This window comes from Barbus barbus (genome assembly GCF_936440315.1).
Source record: "Barbus barbus genome assembly, chromosome: 5".
NCBI classification, from domain to species: Eukaryota; Metazoa; Chordata; class Actinopteri; order Cypriniformes; family Cyprinidae; genus Barbus; species Barbus barbus.
The window spans coordinates 36,552,739-36,571,664 of NC_136733.1; the positions used below are offsets into that span (position 1 = coordinate 36,552,739).

General features: G+C 38.3%; 1 protein-coding gene across 7 annotated transcripts in view; it reads left to right on the plus strand.

Moving 5' to 3' along the window:
- The window catches only part of LOC306869637 (ubiquitin carboxyl-terminal hydrolase 20-like), a 36,312-nt gene extending 17,712 nt beyond the window's left edge, over positions 1 to 18,600 (plus strand). For 2 of the 7 annotated variants that reach the window (XM_079416471.1, XM_079416472.1), the window contains 6 exons: positions 1,161 to 1,242; positions 1,527 to 1,635; positions 2,688 to 2,790; positions 3,700 to 3,768; positions 3,896 to 4,054; positions 5,165 to 6,657. In XM_079416471.1, the coding sequence (XP_079272597.1) occupies positions 1,161 to 1,242; positions 1,527 to 1,635; positions 2,688 to 2,790; positions 3,700 to 3,768; positions 3,896 to 4,050 (518 nt within the window). In that variant the 3' untranslated portion in view covers positions 4,051 to 4,054; positions 5,165 to 6,657. Of the gene's footprint in view, positions 1 to 1,160; positions 1,265 to 1,526; positions 1,636 to 2,687; positions 2,791 to 3,699; positions 3,769 to 3,895; positions 4,055 to 5,164; positions 6,658 to 14,449; positions 14,504 to 14,576; positions 14,692 to 16,471 lie in introns of those variants that run through there. The other 5 variants (XR_013784183.1, XR_013784184.1, XM_079416473.1 and 2 more) reach the window with 5 other exon arrangements.
- The last annotated feature ends 326 nt before the right edge of the window (positions 18,601 to 18,926 follow it).

Here is an 18,926-nt window from a genome sequence, read left to right on the forward strand (position 1 = left end):
TATAAATTGAATGGGTAAATGGATTTACTGGCTACAGTATGTGGTAGATAAGTAAAAAAGGACAATTCTGTCATTAATTACTCACCCTAATGTCGTTCTAAGACCTTCATCTTCAGAACACAAATTAAGATATTTTTGATGAAATCTGAGAGTTTTCTGACCCTGCATAGACATCAATGCAACTACCACGTTCAAGGCCTATAAAGGCAGTAATGACATCGTTAAAATAGTCCATGTGACATCAGCGGTTCAGTCTTAATTGTATGAAGCTACGAGAAACGGACATGTTTGGAACGACATGAGGGTGAGTAATTAATGACAGAATTTTCAATCTTGGGTGAATTATCACATTTAATTGCAAGAACTATAGGCTGGCCCTTACTGCTTTTTATTGAATTTTTTTGTCTAACATAAGTGATATAAAATAATAAATCAAGGATTTACACAGTCTTATAGTGTATATGTTTATGTTTCTTCTCAAATCAAAAGATTTGAGCCGTCAAAACTTGCATCTTTTTACAGCTTTTTTTTCCCTCAGTGGAAAATTTACCTTCAGATGTTTATCTAGGATGGCTGAAGTTTTTCTTTCCCTCCTCTAGAGCTCTATTTGATGACTCATATGTGAACTATTAATACATTTAAGCCACCAAATTCAGTGTATAAATGTTTTTATGTGAGACAGTTTTTCACATAAGAGCAGTGGTTCTCAACCTTTTTGACTTCTAAGGCCCCCCTTCTTCTGAAACTATATTCAAAGGCCATCTTATCTAAAGCTAAAATATATACCTATGGTACTTCTGCTGTAATAAAAACAGATAAATTCAAAAACATAATGCAGTTTAATTTTGTACGTATAATCTTACTTTAAAACACTGAAAATTAATAACTAAAGTCTTCTTAAAAAAAAAAATATTGGGCCCTTCTTAGAAGATTGCTGAGGCCCCCTAGTGGAGTTCCCTGGTTGATAACTACTGACATTGTATTACAAGTAACACAATGAGCTCCACGATTTGGTGCAAAATCATCCACTTTTGGCAGTTACAACCAATAGGTCATTTTCTCCCTAGTATATCCCCCCATAATGTGCACATTGGTGGATTTTTAATCTTTTTCACTTACTGTAAGCAGTAAAAACTTAACTCGGGTGTGATTTTATACAGGAATCCCTCCTACTAAGTACCATTATGTGGATGATCTGGTTGTGATCCTTCCCCAAAATGTGTGGGAATATCTCTACAACAGGTGAGTCATGCATAGCAATGCACATTTTGACCTTTAGGAAGTCCTCAGGACATTTACCGTCTTAGTGGAATATGGGAAGACTTTTGATCTGGTGAAGTCAACAAAGCCTCAGTCCAACCCTGTACTAACAAAATGCGTATGGAGTTCTGTTGGTTCAAGACCTCTGATGTCATGTGTAAGGAACTCAACCAGCAGTTCAATGTAAACATTGTTGAGTTATGTGTTTGCTCTTTTCACTGGCCATACTTTGAACGTTTCATCATGGTTTGAAACATTTTTCACAGGTTTGGGGGAGGCCCGGCTGTGAATCACTTATACGTGTGTGCCATCTGCCAAGTAGAGATGGAGACTTTAGCCAAACGGCGGAAACTGGAGATAGACACCTTTATCAAGGTGAACAAATTACTTCAAGTGACATCCAAGTACAGACAAATTAGTGCCTGCTTGAGTATTGCCGACTATTGTAGCCCACTTAAAATATACAATGAGATGCTACTAGTGTCGTCAAAAGTACCGAAAAAGTGTATTTCCTGCTAACATTCGAGTGCTGTTGAGTCGAATCTTAAACAGCACTGATTGGCCAATGTGTTCATGCGGTCAGCAGATATGAGTGCAATTGGCCACAGTGATCAATCGCTTTATGCTCTTCACCGAGCACTCACACAGGAGCATTTAAAAGCAGCCGCCTGTCAGCAGATCCGTGTATATGCAGATATATTGGGGATCGGCTGATAGACTCCGCTTTCAAACGCTCCTGTGTGTTTCTGTGTGAGCGCTCGGTGCAGAGAATAAAGCGATGATTATTGTAGCAAATCACAGTCATATCTGTTGACTGCATGAACACATTGGTCAATCAGCACTGTTTACGAATCGGCTCAACAGCGCTCAAATGTTAGCAGGAAATGGACGTTTTCAGTACCAACTGGTACCGAAGGCAGTGCGTTTGACAACACTAGATGCTACATATCACCACAACCCTCACTGTCAATCATAGATGGGGAGGAAGCGTATTTGAATACTGTTCCTCTAGGTTATGTCCTCAGAGCTACAGCGTTTTTATGTAACATGGTGTGGAAACTCTTCTTGGAAGGAGCATAATGTTCTTGGAAGTGTTTGGTGCTCGTAAAAGCCAGAGAACTGATGAAACGCAGACTGCATGCTGGACAGATCAAGAGTGTGATCTCCACTGCGATCTTATCAGAAGTGCAGCATCTGTGAGATGCATCACTGGCTTTGAATCAGACATGTTTTAAAGCTTTGGAAATATCTAGAGGTCTTGTTTGAAACTCATCAGGTTTGCAAGGGGCACATCAGAGTAAAATATAACAATTGAATTGCTATATAATAGAATTCAGTCAAATGCTGAAAAGCTCAGACTGGTTCAAGGGAGTTTGGTAATCCTCATATCTCTATCTCTGTTTCTCTTTTTCTCTCGCTGTCTATAGTTAAATAAGGAGTTTCAAGCTGAAGAAGCGCCTACAGTCATCCTGTGTATCAGCATGCAGTGGTTTAGAGAATGGGAGAACTTTGTCAAGGGCAAAGACAACGGTACAGTCTCATACAAACAGAGTAATGCACATCTCAACAAACATGAAACTTTTTTTAATCTGAGAAAATATGCAGCAAAATAAATGTAATCTGGGGCGTTTAGTTCACTGAGGGATGTATATAAGTGTCTGGTTATACTTTGCGACCATTGTGACATTTTCTATTTGTATTTGAACATTTTTATAGTGAAATCAACATTGACAAATCATATTTTTTGTGGAAAATGGGCAGTATTTATAACAAATAATTTATTCTTGCACAGTTTTTTTTATTTGATGGCGTGAGCGTGAGGGCTATGTAATTAGGTTGTCCAATAGCCTGATGAGTTGCAATCTGTCACTCACATGAAACAATCGCAATAAGTAGCAAACGACAATAATTCAATCAATTCCCGGTTGACAAATTTTCTTTATTTGTCTAGTTTGAGATGCCCTTCACTTGCATTTTACATCATAATAGAGAAGAACAGTCAATCGCAATTTCCAATACATGCTGACTTGATGGATATTTTGAAAAAATATTCTATTGACTTTCACTATTTGCCCAAAAATCACTGCAGCATTTTTAAAAATATCTTATTGAACTGTCCTTTTAAGGCTTTGTGTAAAATGCATCGCAAAAGTCTGTTACATTTAGGTACATTTTTCTGATGTTATAGTACTCTCCAAAAATTTTAAACATTGTGTCTCTGAAACGCATTTAAAACATTGCTCTGTTTGTTTGAGTGTTTTGACCAGCTTGACATGGCCACATCGACTCAACCAATGGCGAGACCTCTTGTTAGCTCTGCCAAGACCACCCTCTGTATTTTCAAGGAAATGTTTGCTTACGCGCTGCAAAGGTCATTATTTTTTTTCATCTCTCTCTCTCTCGCTCTCTCTCTCTCTCTGTCTCTCTCTGCTGGTTTAGAGCCGCCAGGCCCCATTGACAACAGCAAGATTGCAGTAATGAAAGGCGGACATATCCAGCTTAAACAAGGTTTGGACTGTGTGTGCGTGCGTCAAATTGACATGTCTTTGAATCATCTTGTGTTTCAAAACTTTGTCTGACACATACTGCATGTGTGTGTTTGCATATAATTCATTATCTATGGCTTGGTTTGCAGGAGCAGACTATGGGCAGATATCTGAAGAAACATGGCAGTACTTGTTAAGTATTTATGGCGGTGGGCCAGAGATTGCAGTGCGGCAAACAATCAGCCCCCCAGACACTGACACGCATGGTGAGAGGAAGATAGAGGCAGAGACCAGAGCCCTCTGAAATGGTGAGACGCATAGAATAACCACAAAAGTATTTAAACACTAAGCCACACTTGTATGCATGCATGTGTTACGTGTACTACTTGTCCAAAAGTTTAGGGACAGTAAGATTTTTAATTTTTTTTAAATTCAGCAAATTACCTCATATATATATATATACTTGTATTAAATTGGTTAAAAGTGACATTTATAATTATAGAAGGCATTTATAATGTTACAAATGATCTCATGATTTAAATTTGTTTTCTTTTCAAATTTCTATTCATCCAAGAATCTTGATATTTGGTCCCACAAAAATATAACCGTTTTAAACACTGATGATGATAAATGTTTCTTGAGCACTAAATCAGCATATTAGAATTATTTAAATGAACGGTAATGAATTTATTCCCATTCTATAATAAAATGTCAAACCAAGTATCATTTATTTAAAACAAATAGCACAAACATGCTTTCCAAACAAAAATAATTTCACAAAACTGTTAGGTTTAATATGACTTAAAAAGTTTTGTTGTTCAAAATGAATAAAAGTATTTAGTCACTTTTTGGTTTTTAAATGTTATAGAATATTTGTGTCAATAAAACAGTGTATTATATCTACTTTTCTGGTTCACCTGTATGAATTTGAGGGGAACCCTTTATACAGCCTAGTCTGAGAATGTGAAGTTAGTTCTGAGAAAAGCTCTAGTATCATTAATGCCTGACATGTTTCATCAGCGTATGGTATGGTGCAGACAGGCTGATTCATCACTAAATAAATAAATCACCCTTTTGTGTGTGTGTGTCATAACAGAGTTACAATGATGGAACTTTTACTACTTGAAATCCTGAAAAATTAACTTGATTTCATCTTCATTCAAATATTTAATACTAGATCTGATAAGGGTTTTCATTCATTTATAGGTGAATTTTGGTATTATGTGTAATGTAGTTTTTTGATATATATATATATATATATATATATATATATATATATATATATATTTCCCCTTTTTTTCCTGTAAGATCATTCTAAGGGACAGAAAAGCTCCAATAATAAAATAGTCATATTTAATAAGTCATGAAACATTAATTTGTTATTGATAGGTCTTCTTTATTTCTTTGCTCTGCTGTAGGTAATGAAGACCCATGTGTGGATGACCGTTACACACTATGCTTACATTTCTGTCTCACAAGCACTTTGTGAGCCTTTCTGTGGATCTGCTATTTCTGACAGAGTTCTCCTAGTGTAGGAAAGGGTCTTATTTATTAAGTGAATAAATCTGCTGTCAGATACATGCATAAAACATATTTAACATTCATGAACAAGCTTCATTCATGTGCGCTGGTGATATGCGTGTTTCTGTTGTCAGTGGGACTAAGTAAGGGCAGTGACGTAAGCCTTTCTCAGTAGCACAGAGGTAAATGCATAATGCATCACGCAGGACACATTCAAATCTTTGTTAGAGCTCTTTGCTTACGTCTGCCTAGGCAAAATAAAACTTGAACCTAGTACCTGCATGTTCAAAGAAGCTTCACCCAACTCCTCTATATCGCAATAATTCGCACTAAAAATTTGATGAAATCAAGCATGTTGGCACTTTGAGTTTTTACGAAGAAACAAGTGAATCATAATAGTGGTGAAGGCTTAAATTGTTTCACTATTTCAATTCAAAGTGAGTTCTGTTTATGTTCCAACTCGCTTCCTACCTCCACGATCCATGAAAACAGTTTCCGTCAATACTAAACAATCAAATGTTCATGTTCGCACTAGCCATTAAATCTTTTTGGGAACTATACTGTAAGAGGAATAAGCTTTGATATTGCAGATATACGTTGGTGCTTTGGAAGTTATAATTCAGGCATTAAAAATCTAAAGTGGCAACAGGCTGTGATGTTATAGGTGACTTTGCCTTTACATGTTGATAGTAAAAGTTTTCTTTAATCTAGGACTGTTTACTCAATGCTACTGAAATCTGCCTGTAACTATCAGGATGCGTTTCATTTTCTGCCATTAATATTGCGTTTTGTTTTAATGCACTTTAAAATCCTTTGTTTTGGCATAGCTCCATGCTCTGTCCCAATCAAAGGAAGTGAATCTTTCCCGGATATCCCCATTTCAGTGCCCCAACTCTGACACAGGGTTGCGCAAGCTACAATATTTGTTCAGTATTAAAAGGTCTTCAAAATTTTCTCCATTTCCTCAGACTGGCAAAAACATAACTGTTTACTCAAATGCTTGATGTGTGGTCTTTTAAAAGCTGCATCATTTATATGTTACAATGTTTTAATAATTCAGCGCCATGGCCCCAAAACAACATTTTTAAGGGAACGTGCAATGAGGCGTATCAGATGTGTTAGAAATGCTAATAGAATGCTGTCTTTACAAACGTATTCTTTGTACATAGTTTTTATTTATGACTGTCTTCGTTTCTCATAAGCAGGTCAGAATTGTGTAGAATTGCTGAGTTGTGTATAGGACAACATGGTCTGTTACATATTTTGATGCAGGAACCTAAAATTCCAAGGTAACTTCTAATGTAATGTATTTTTAACTTAAATGATTTAAATGTTAAGGTCTGTCTGATTTGGCAAATAGAAATAAAGCCTGTTCTTTCTTCACACGGTCTGTTTATTTTATTCTTCTTGTGATTCCCAGAATTTCCTCCACATCTATCAGCAACCGCTGTGATTACACTCATGACTAGTTTGATCCAGTTATAAACTTTAGATCTCTTTTGCAAAACCTAAACCCATGCCCACACTTGTTAACACCGAAAAGGAAGTTATTTCTTAACTAGCATTCTAATGGTCTCATTTTTTAGCTGATGATTTTAAATTATTTCTTTAAAATAAATTGTTTTAATAAATTGCACTGGACATTGGCAATATATCGGACAGTATATAAACTGTAATAATATTTATTTTTATGTTTTCAGTTTTAATTTTACATTTTATTTTGCATTTATTATTTCATGTGCTCTTGTCGTTCTTTATTTTTATTTCAGTTTTAGCAAAGACTATATAATACCCAAGACATGTCACTCATATAGAGCGCCGGATGTCACGTGACCCATTCTGTTTACATCACCATGCTGGCAGGCAAGAACAGCCGGGAGCGAATATGAAATGAATAGCGCCAGCATAAGTTTCAATGCAACAGAGTTCACTGCGCATTTAATTCAAAAGACATAGAGCTGTACATAGCAAAACTTAATAGATTAAACATAACAGATCCCTATAATGCCCCCGGGGTGCTTTTAACATGTATCAATATATGAATGGATAGATTTCCTGACCTGCAGTATCCTGATATGTATAACTACCTCATCAACTTTCCCGCCTAACGTTACTCCGGAGACTCTTTAAAAGCTTACAAAAGCCTGGAGGGGTACAAATGGACGCAATCTAATTTTTTGATGAATATTCAGGAGTCTGCCGGCTAAAACCGACTGTAAAAATGTTGTCACTGGAAGGTTAAAGGGTTAGTTCACCCAAAAATTTTAATTCATTTAAATTCTGTCATTAATTACTCACCTTCATGTCGTTTCAAAGCCGCAAGACCTCTGTTCATCTTCGGAACACAAATTTAGATATTTTGATGGAATCTGAGAGCTCTCAGGCCCTCCGTAGACAGAAAGGGTCCTTACATGATCAAGGTCCAGAAAAGTAAAATAATCCATGTGACATCAGGGGTTCAACCGTAATTTTACAAAGCTACAAGAATACGGCCTTAAAATCAGGCTTAAAATTCTCTAGTGTGCGGCCAGCCTTAATGAATACTGCATGCAGGGGCGTAGTTTGTGGGGGGGAGGTAAACCCCCAATGACTTTAGGTTACTCACGTTACCCCAGTTCTCTGATAACATGAGTGAGGTAATCAATCAATCCTGAAAGCACCAATTACACCATGTCTGTCAGTTGACAGGGGGTGCTACTGCAAGGAAGGAACTGCGGTGAAATACCTCACTCATGTTATCAGAGATTCAGGGTTACGTGAGTAACCTAAAGTTCTCTTTCAAACATTCATTCGGTATCTCACTATGGGATATAGACAACTCCCGTATTGCAGACATGCTGTCTGAAGTAGGCAGGTCAACCAACTCCATAATGTGTGATAACATAGGAATGCAAGCCCCCACCATTTTCAGAATATAATGGAGACATATGTAAAACAAATGCATCTGTACAAGTTTTGTTGTTTTTTTGTGTGTGTTTTTTACACACTTAGGACGAAATGAGCCAACGACGGCTCCGTAACATCCAGCATGTAAAATCTGACAAAAGTGTGTGGCGAAGCCCAGCTATCCGCTGCACAAATGTCTTGAATTGAAACTTCCTTAAACAACGCCCACGAAGTGGCCAACTCTCGGGTACTATGAGCTCTAAGCCCCTCTGGAGGACTAAGACCCATGTGGTTATAACCCACTATAATAGCTTCAACTACCCAGTGGAACAGGCGCTGACGAGAAATAGGTTTACCCTTGTGAGAATCAGCCCATGAGACAAATAACTGATTACTCTTCCGCAGTGCTTTCGTTCTGTTTACATAGCAACACAACACACGGACAGGGCACAAACAGTGAAGCCGCTCTTCGTCTGGTGACAAGAAAGGCGGCGGATGGAAAGCCATTAAATCCACTTGATTATAGGCTAGAGCTGACTCGCTCACCTTAGGCATGAACACTGGATTAGTTTTGAGAGACACTCTTGAGTAATCCATAGCGAACTGCATAAAGGAGTTATGAACCGACAAAGCATGAAGTTCACTAACCCGTTTTGCAGTTGAAAGAGCCAGCAATAATGCGGTCTTTAGAGAAAGGAGCCTCAGATCGCTGCTGTTTATAGGTTCAAAAGGTGCATGAGATTAAGGACCACAGACAGGTCCCACGGCGGAATCAGTGGTTTTGATTCCCTGTTCAAACGCAGTGCACCTCTCATAAACCTCCATACAAGCGGGTGTCGACCCATAGTGTTATTGTTAAATTCATATATGTTAAATTCAACCTTTAAACTGTATTTCCAATAGGCTATAAATTCCAGTCAGCATAATCAAAGCTTTATGTCGAGCATTTACAGTAGGCTTATTTTATGATAATCCCGGGTTGCTCTGATCACGTAGGTTTGTTTACATATTAAACTCGTGGCCACGAGAAATGGATGTCGTTGCCTCAACATAGCATCTCGAGGCCACGACATAAGGATGTCATTACCTCGACAAAACGATCTCGTGGCCACGACAAAACTAAGTGAACTGAAGACGGCCCCTCCTGGGCACCATAGTTAAGGGAATAGACTTTCCCTATAGATTTTTTACAGTATTACAACTGTGCTATGGTGGAACTATTGTTGCTAAATGTGCAGGCTGTAGTTTTTCATAACAAATGCTATATAGATTATATATATATATATATATATATATAATACACACACAGTATATAAAGTCATTATTGGCCTTATGACTATATGCCATAGCAAAGGCTAAAATTAGGAACAATGGTACATTTTTTTATAAGAGCAATTAAGTCAGAATCGAGAGACATGTGTAACCTGGCCTTCACATATTCCAAGAGATGGCATATATTACATTATTAAGAGCCTGATCTGCTGGGGTAAGAAATAAACATCAATATAAGAAAATGTTAAATTGACTTCCCATGGCATGATGAATTAGAACATTCTGTCAAACTATAGGCTATAAGTGCCTAAGTAATGTAAAATACTTTATATACTGTAGGCTATATGTAAACAAGTAGGCTAATTGTTAACTAGGCTATTATTGAAGTTATGTTATTAACCAACTTTGCATGCGTGGACAATAGCACAAAATACCTTTTTACAAAAGTAAATGTATAAACGAACAAACAAATAAATAAGCCTAATGAGGGAGCATGACGCGGGACTCCACTAAAACAGCTCACTTCAATCCCCCCAATATTCAAACCAAAACTACACCCTTGACTGCATGAGGGGGCGAGAAACTGGCCAAGGGAGGTCACATACAGGACACATAAATTAAGCCCAATATAAGGGATGTCTCGGCTAATACGGGCGGTTGGCAACCCTAGCTTTCCCCTGCATGTTCTGGCATCCTAACGCACAGCAGCTGTGCATGTTAAAATGCTGTAAGGTTTGTAAGGTCTAAATAGTCTGGTTTTAAATGATTGTTCTACAACTGTCGATACCAATGCTACGGCCACTCTAGCGCTCTCTGGTTGCCTGACAAAATGTCGGAGATTAGATTGCGTGACGTCAAGCTCCAGGGCTCTATAGTTTTGAATGGGGAATAAATGCAACGCTCAATATGGCCGGTCTATCAAACGAAGCCCCGCCTTCTGAGCCAAAGAGCCAATCGCTAATTGGTAAAGTCAGCGTGTCACTGCATCCGCCGTTAAAAATCCCGGTTTCTATAGAAACAGTCGGCGTTCTGAGACGTGTGCGTAGGACTGTGCATGCCTGACAAATAAGCTTTTTTTAAATGCGATTTGAGCAAAAATAAACAACATTTATGATAGTTGTTGTCAGATTTCATTGGTGATTTCAAATATTAAATTTAATCGTAAGCTTGGCGACCAGTTTTTGAGAATTTGATGTTTCCCTATTCAAAGAGATAGGTGCTGCAGTTGCATGCCGGAGAGGTGTTTCAAAGATGGCCGCCAAGTGACATGACTTGCCTTAAAGGGGTCATCGGATGCCCATTTTCCACAAGTTGATATGATTCTTTATGGTCTTAATGAAAAGTCTATAACATACTTTGGTTAAAATTTCTCAATGGTAGTGTAAAAATCACCTTGTCAAAATCATGTTTTCATCAAGCCGTTTTTTAGTCCATGTTGCTTTAAATGCTAATGAGTTCTGCTGACCCCACCCCTCTCTTCCATGGGGTGATGAGCAGTACCAAAGCCACTAGAAGGCAAGCCTGCAACCATTAGCCGAAAATGCGTAATGGCTAATGCTAACACTTCCGGTCTGGCAGTAAAGGAGTCTGGAAAGGAGACCAGAGGCCGCTTTTTTTTTTAATGGATGTCAATGGAGGAGAGGCTTCACTATGCTGAATAAACAGCTTTTTAGAGGAAACAGCTCATCATTTAATGAATCGACAGCCTATCTGCTAATCTACAATATGTTTTACAAAATAAACAATACTTTTGGATTTAACTATTTTTAGAGTTTACACCGAAAAAAAATGCCGTTTTATAAGAGAAGTCACAGACTTTTTGCGACTGGTGGTATTCAGCTTACGGCACTTTTCATTCATTCAGAATCAAAATCAGAATGAGCTTTATTGGCCAAGTATGTTTACACATAAAAGGAATTTGTTGTAGTGACAGAAGCTCCACGGTGTAACCGAAAGACAGCAACAGGACAGGACACAGATAATAAAAGAATAACAACAAATAACCAAATAGGCAATGTACAAAGCAGCAAAAACACAATATATAATATAGACAACTATGTATGTACAGGTCAAGTATGTGCACATTAGAAATGAGAAAATAAAAATAAAATTAGTGAGTGTGGTGAATGGATAGTGTATTATAGTTGTGTGTTCCACGTTTATTGTTGAGTGTTCATGAGATGGATTGCCTGAGGGAAGAAACTGTTCCTGTGTCTGGTCGTTCTGGTGCACAGAGCTCTGTAGCGTCGACCTGACGGTAACACTTCAAAGAGGGAGTGTGCTGGGTGTGAGGGGTCCAGAGTGATTTTACCTGCCCTTTTGCTCACTCTGGATAAGTACAGTTCTTGGAGAGTGGGGAGGGTTGTACCAATGATTCGTTCAGCAGTCCGGACTACCCTCCGTAGTCTTCTGAGGTCAGATTTGGTAGCTGAGCTGAACCAGACAGTTATAGAAGTGCAGAGGATGGATTCAATGATGGCGGAGTAGAACTGTTTGAGCAGCTCCTGTGGCAGGTTGAACTTCCTCAGCTGGCGAAGAAAGTACAACCTCTGCTGGGCCTTCCTGACAATGGAGTCTATGTGAATCTCCCACTTCAGGTCCTGGGAGATGGTGGTGCCCAGGAATCTGAATGACTCCACTGCAGTCACAATGCTGTTCATGATGGTGAGTGGGGGGAGAGCAGGGGGGTTTCTCCTGAAGTCCACTATCATTTCCATAGTTTTGAGCGTGTTAAGCTCCAGGTTGTTAAGACTGCACCAGACAGCCAGCTCCTTAACCTGTACACCACCTCTCATTGATGTAAAAGCATGTCCCGCCGCCATGCGATTTCCCCGTTGATTCTGCATCCCGATCTGCTCTGATCAACTGGTAATTAGGCAGATGTAGCACGCTGTCCGGTATGTCGCCATTCAGCCAGGTTTCTGTGAAACACAGAGCAGCAGAGTTAGAAAAATCCTTGTTTGTCCAGGAGAGCAGAAGGAGTTTGTCCGTTTTGTTGGGTAGAGAGCGGAGATTCGCCAGATGGATGCTAGGCAACGCCGTTCAAAATCCACGCTGACGAAGCTTCACGAGCGCACCAGCTCTCTTCCCCCGCCTACGCCTCCTGAAGCGTTTGACCAGAGCTATGGCTCCGCCAACTACAATGTCCAGCAAAACGTCCGAAAAATCAAAATCCGGTAAAAGATTTTGTGGTGTGTTCTGCCGAATGTTCAGCAGGTCATCCCTGGTAAAACTGATCCTATTTGAAAAACAAAAAACAGGAAAAACAAACAAAAACAGTACAAGCACTGAAGAGCAACGCACAATAGCTGCCATCATCGGCACCGTCTTGGATTCATATGGTATCTGTAAACAGCCAATGAGTGTCGCACTCTCTGACTGAAATTCAATGACGTCAAGACTGTAATGTGATTGGTTATCAAGGCACATGTGATCGAAGTTGACAGTTACACTTTCTCCAATAGTAAGTAATACAGACCCTCACATCTACCTATATAAAGAAAATCTCTGGAGCAGGATTGTTTACTTTAGCCACAAAACTGGCTAACTAGTACATTATTAGGAAAGGCGATTTGCAAAGATTCATAAAAAAAACGTTATACTCACTTTTTCTGTAGATGAAGCTGGATCACAAATGATTCGCGCAAACATAGACACATTTAGGCAGATTGGGGATCGGCGCATTCCCTTCAAAATTAAAGTAACGTTATTCCTCTGCGTCATCAGCAGGGAGTAACTGACGACTGCTTTATTCATTATTACATCCAACAACAAAGCACTTCAATCGCTTAATCTGAGACATCCTGCTGCACCGGAGTCGACTCAATGGCAGACAACTTTCAGCTCACTCAGGACGGGTCTAAGGTAAGACAGTCTTGTCAATCAGCTATTGTGGGAGGGGTCTGTACAGAACTACGTCATTCTGACAGGAATCTCAGAACAGCCTGATTTGAGAGAGGGGATTTTAAAATAGGGATTTAAAAAAAACACTGGGTGGATTTTTATCATTATAGGATGGATGTGTACACACTTCCAACACACATTTATGTTCAAACAACTTGAAAAGTGAATTTTGCAGCCGATGACCCTTATAAAGGGACTTTGGTTTTAGTCATTTTAGTTCTTTAAGTCCGCATGAACCAGAAGTTTGCGACCGTTTCTACTTCCGTATTGTGGCGTACTTCCGAGAGAAACAGAATATTGAATGAGGAAAATAGAGGGCATGGCTTGTTTTTTCTACTGCGAATTGATTGGATGTATGAACACTGACAGTTGGAGGGGCGTGGTTAAGGATGTCATGCTCATGCCCAAGCCGTCAAACTGATGTCATCAGAGAAGGCCCATCATATTAGAGGGGAGGAGCATTTTCAGATTTGGATTAAAGATTATGAAGGCAAACACATTTTTTTTTTTGGATTGACTTGCATGGATGAATTGCTCACCACAAAAATAGCAATGTGCACTAACAAAATAAATATAGTCAATTTTGATTTCACACGGACTTTAAACTTTTGTGTCAGTTAGACTTTAAACTGTTGTCATTTTTCATCTATTTATTTTTAGATTGATTTATTTCTTATTTATCTTTATTTCTATATTTATCTTAATTTCAATTAGCAATTTTTTAATGCACAATTTTAGTTTTAGTTAACAGTAAGAGCTGAGCCTAAAAATAAACAACTCCACTCTTTTTCAGCTTTTTATTTTATTATTTATTTTCTCTTTTTTTAATGCCTCTTATTCTCTGCATACATAAAATAATTTATTTGCTACAACAAAAAAAACACAGAAGCGTGTTTCTCAAGCTGAGCCATTTCCATGGGTCCATCACTTGTGGATAAAAACGGCGTCTTTAAATTTTCAAGGATCCATATTTTGCTCCCAGAGCCCCAGGCGTTCTTTAAGCATGCTGAGGAACGGCTATTCAATGTTATGTATATGCTCCAAGCTCATCTTTATCACCACTCCCCACGTGCCCCCAACCCCCCACCCATAATCTCCATTCTCCCTTTGTCCTCAAACAGCCCCTGGAATATTGCTTCTATCAGCTGCCCTGCATAAACCAAATAATCTGACAGGTAAGGTGAATATTTATATGACGGAGCTCACTATCAATGCTGATGTCATTGTAAGTCCTCCTTCTGTCTGCAGGCTGAAGAAAGGAGAGCGCAGGAGGAGGAGGAGAGAAGGATGCAGAGAGCTGCAGACCACCCATCTGAGCGCCTGTCTTGTCTGCTGGAAGAAGGATTGTAATTTTCTTCCCAAAGTGAGTCGTCATTCCTCTCTTTTTGCGCAATTGCAGCATCTGGCTTTCTTTATCCAGAGGGTCATCTCTGGAAATCAACATGCTTTGTGTATCACGTAGACAATAACATCTAGCTGGCTTGGTCTACTGTGTCTAAACATTAGCATATGTGGTACTAGCTGGGCTAAAGAAACATCTGGCAGCTCTTTTGTTTAACACAACAGATAAATACTGCATTCCTGAGTCCAAATCATCGGGTTATTGTTAGTCAAGAGCCTGTGTTTATATTAGCTGATAGTGCCATGTGAATAAATGAATATCCTTTGTTCATAAAACGTCAGTTTATAACTTTCTAATTAAATTCCTTGATATGATATTCATGGTATGAATAACTAACATGACTGTACACAGAGCTGCAAAATCAGTATTTTCATTGTCAACATTGCAGAACCTATTTACTAAAAAAAAGCCCTTTCTGGTTTATTAACATTTACAGTGGTAAGAAAAAAAAAAAATCCAGAAGGTTTAGAAAAGCCTTATATATGATGGAAATCGTGACTATTGACAAAACAACCTGTTTTATGCAGATGAGGTTTGGTAGCTGCACATTCTGCTCAGATTCATTGCTTGAACACACCTTCTTTGTGGTGCTGTTTTTGAAAGTTTCATATTTTGAAGTGTATCGAAATGAGTTTTTTCATATAAAATGCCCCAATATTTATTTTCATGTAATCATATAAATACCAACAGATATAAAATCAACAAGTGACTGACTCTGTTAGAAATCGTATAATGGACCATGTTTGGATCTTCCAACCGTAAATAATTCAAACACAAACCTCAAAAACAACACAAAAATGGGTCACTGAACAAAACCAAGCTTCTGCTATGGCCATTCCAGTCCTCTGACCTGAACCCTGTAGAAAACGCATAGAGCTGTTAAACTGGCAAATGGAGGTTTCAAAAAGTATTGAATAAAAGGGTGCCATTAATTGTGGCCAATGTGTATTAGAGAAAAACATTGATTTCATAATGATATTTCCCCTCATTTTAAATTCTTATTAAATAAATGATTTACCAAGGGTGCCAATATTTTTGGCCATGACTGTATGTTTGAACCAGAAACTGATTCTGAAGAAGAAGAGGAAGAGCTTAACAAGTCATCTACAAGCTGAAGTATCAGACTGTTCATGCATCTTAATGTAATGCTCTCTACAACGTTGGACTCAAAACATTAACTGATATCAGTAGCCTTTGACTTGACTACCTTATCAAACAGCTAATTAAATGTTACACAAACCATATTCCTATTCGCCATCTCAAAAATCATCATCCTTTGGTAGAAACACTTTGCTGCAAGTTGACAAATTAGTTACACATTTGTGCAGATGGGGCTGTTTCAGACCACAATTTTGGAGACTTTGCATTTTTCCCTTAACTGCAGTGTAGGCCTACCAAAGTCATGGTGTTGACTGATGAATTTGCACAAGGTTAGTCATATTAATAACATCAGATAGATATGTAAACAATGTTATAAACCCTATTTTCACCACAGAGGGTCTTTAGAAGCACTAATATCTAAATAACAGTTAAATGTAATCTTTAGCAAGTCAATTTTTTGTACTGTACATTCAAATTTACTTTTAGTATCATAATCAGCATCATCTGACTGAATAACTAGGCTGGTATTTTGAGTTCTTGTAAACAGCCATGCATGTTAATTTTAGTTTAAAGCTAATTGTTATGAAATGCAGATAATCTCTGATGCCATCAGTTGAACGTGTTCTGTTTCTTTCTCCAGGCTGGATGATGGTCCATGTGCATGGACTGAAAACACCACAGAGACTTTAGCAACAATAGCGACGATGATCAGAGTCACACCCAGGCTTCACAGGGTGGGAGAATACAGCTTCACTGATCTTTGACTATGGCAAAATAGGGACTGCATTAGCTTTTGATATTCTATATGTTCATAAAGTAATGTGAGTTCAGGGCAAACCAAAAATAGAGTTGTGGTACTGCATTTTTTAGATAAACACTCATCTCCGATATCATATTCCAGTTTTTCATGTTTCTAACTGACGCTAAGAGATTGAAATATTACTGACCATGTTCCAATATTTGCACAACACTTACTACACTAACCTTGTGACCTTTTAGTAATTTCCTAGCGGTCTTCAGTCTAGTCCTAAATTCTTTTTAGTCTGCAATGCACACGCTACAATGATTTGAATAGTAGTCCTTCTGTCTTTTCTTGTCTCAATGCATCTTTTTCAATTTTCATCTTGTACTCCACCTTATAATTGTCACTACCTCCAGGCGAGGGTTTGAACAAAGCATTCCTAGGGAAGACCTACTTAGAAATAGTTGCTTTCTCACGCTCTTTTCTTCCCATATAGCTCTTTTCACACAGACACGCTCACAGCTTGCCATCATACGTTGCATCCAAATGTATAACAAGTCCAGCTTGCTGTTAATCACAATTATGTGACCGCCAGAGCTTGAATGAGTAATTGCCTCTGCACTACAGACCAGTGGTTCAGTGTGTATTTTTTAAAAGGTGATGTCATATAGGGAGATAGTTTTCTGTTCAAGACCACATTTTGGATATAACAGAGCAATGGGTTGTGCCATTTGCACACAGTTGATTGATATGTGGAGTGTGTCACGTAGCTCACGAAGAGGCCAGACATCAATGGACATGTCTTATTTGCCAGAGGTCACTCAGCAGGACTACCACAGACTCTCAGGTCTCCACTATACGTCTTCTTTCTCTGATGCGGAGGACTGTTGCGATGATATCACAAGCACAAGCTCATCTTCCTCCTCGGATTATATCGGAATAGACTGTTGACACTTGTTGTGTTTTCAGACTTTTGTGGGTGTCTCACATCTTGTGCCAAACATAGCCATTCTTTTGGCTCCTTCAAAATGTGACAGTGTGACAATGAAATCTGCTTAGTCTGCCCAAATTAAACTAATGAGGTCTTTGTATTGACTGTGTGGAAAGGGGTCATCCACAATGTTCCACAATTCAGTTCCTGCTCAATTTGAGCAACAAACCCATTATTGTCAGGGAAAGCGACGTGTCTATTATAACATAGCTTATATGGATGCTGAAATGGGAACTTCATTCATCTAGAATCACATTTTTCTTTTATCATTGTTGTAAGATTATTGATGTCATTTCTCTGGACCTTGTCTGGACCGGAAGAAAGCCACAGTCTGAAAAGACGAGGAACTCTTACGAGAACCGACACCTGAACTCTGTCTCACAAGCCTACGATCTTCACTCAAGACAACACACTCAACTGAGAGAAACAAAAGTTTCACACCTCTGTATGATTCTCCACATCCATGTCCTTTACTCACTATCCCACTCTATCCCCTCATTTCCATCTAAACACAGGACACTACACAGATCATCAAAACCACCTTTCTTAATCAGAGTTTATTACAATGCAACTATTCATGTTTGATGTCATTTGAAAGGTATCTGTGTGCCTGGTAAAAGGGTCTCATTCTCATAACAATAGAACAGACGGCCATCAAGATTAGAAAACACTGAAGACAGACTACTCCCAGGTCTTTCACACAAATTACCTCCTGTATGTAAATCAGAAATCAAAGTTACTCGCATGCAACCCCCAAAAGTGATATACTAAAACCACTGCAATAAACAAACAATACCATTTGGTAACTTGGTAACATTTGGGGTTCTGGATATTTAAGGAAGAGCGCCAAAGAGCTGAGGGAATCTGCAAACAGATCTCCCACACCATTGCTGTGTGTATTATTTTCTGCTACAACTACTTCTAAAATCTTCATTTCTGGATTATTGATGATGTATATTATTGATTAGGGATTTATGATTTTAATTGGATTGTGAATTATTGTACGATTACCTGGTTAATAAATTGTTATACACTGTAAAAAGAAAAAGTTGAGCAAACTTAAAAATTTAAGCTTCAGTAGATTTTTGAGTTCTCTCAACTTAATTTTTAGGAGATTGAGTTCTCTCGATTTTTTGTTGTATAAACTTAAAACAACAAGTTTAGAAAACTCAAAAATCTGCTAAAGCTGGTTGCCTTAAACGTTTAAGTTCTCTCAACTTTAGATTTTGTTTACAGCATTATAAACAAATTTTTTTTAAAGTTGAGCAAACTTAAAAAGTTTAAAGGGGTCCTATTATGCTCTTTTATAAAGTCTTGATTTTGTTTTGGGGGTGTACTAGAACATGCTCTCATGCTTGGTGG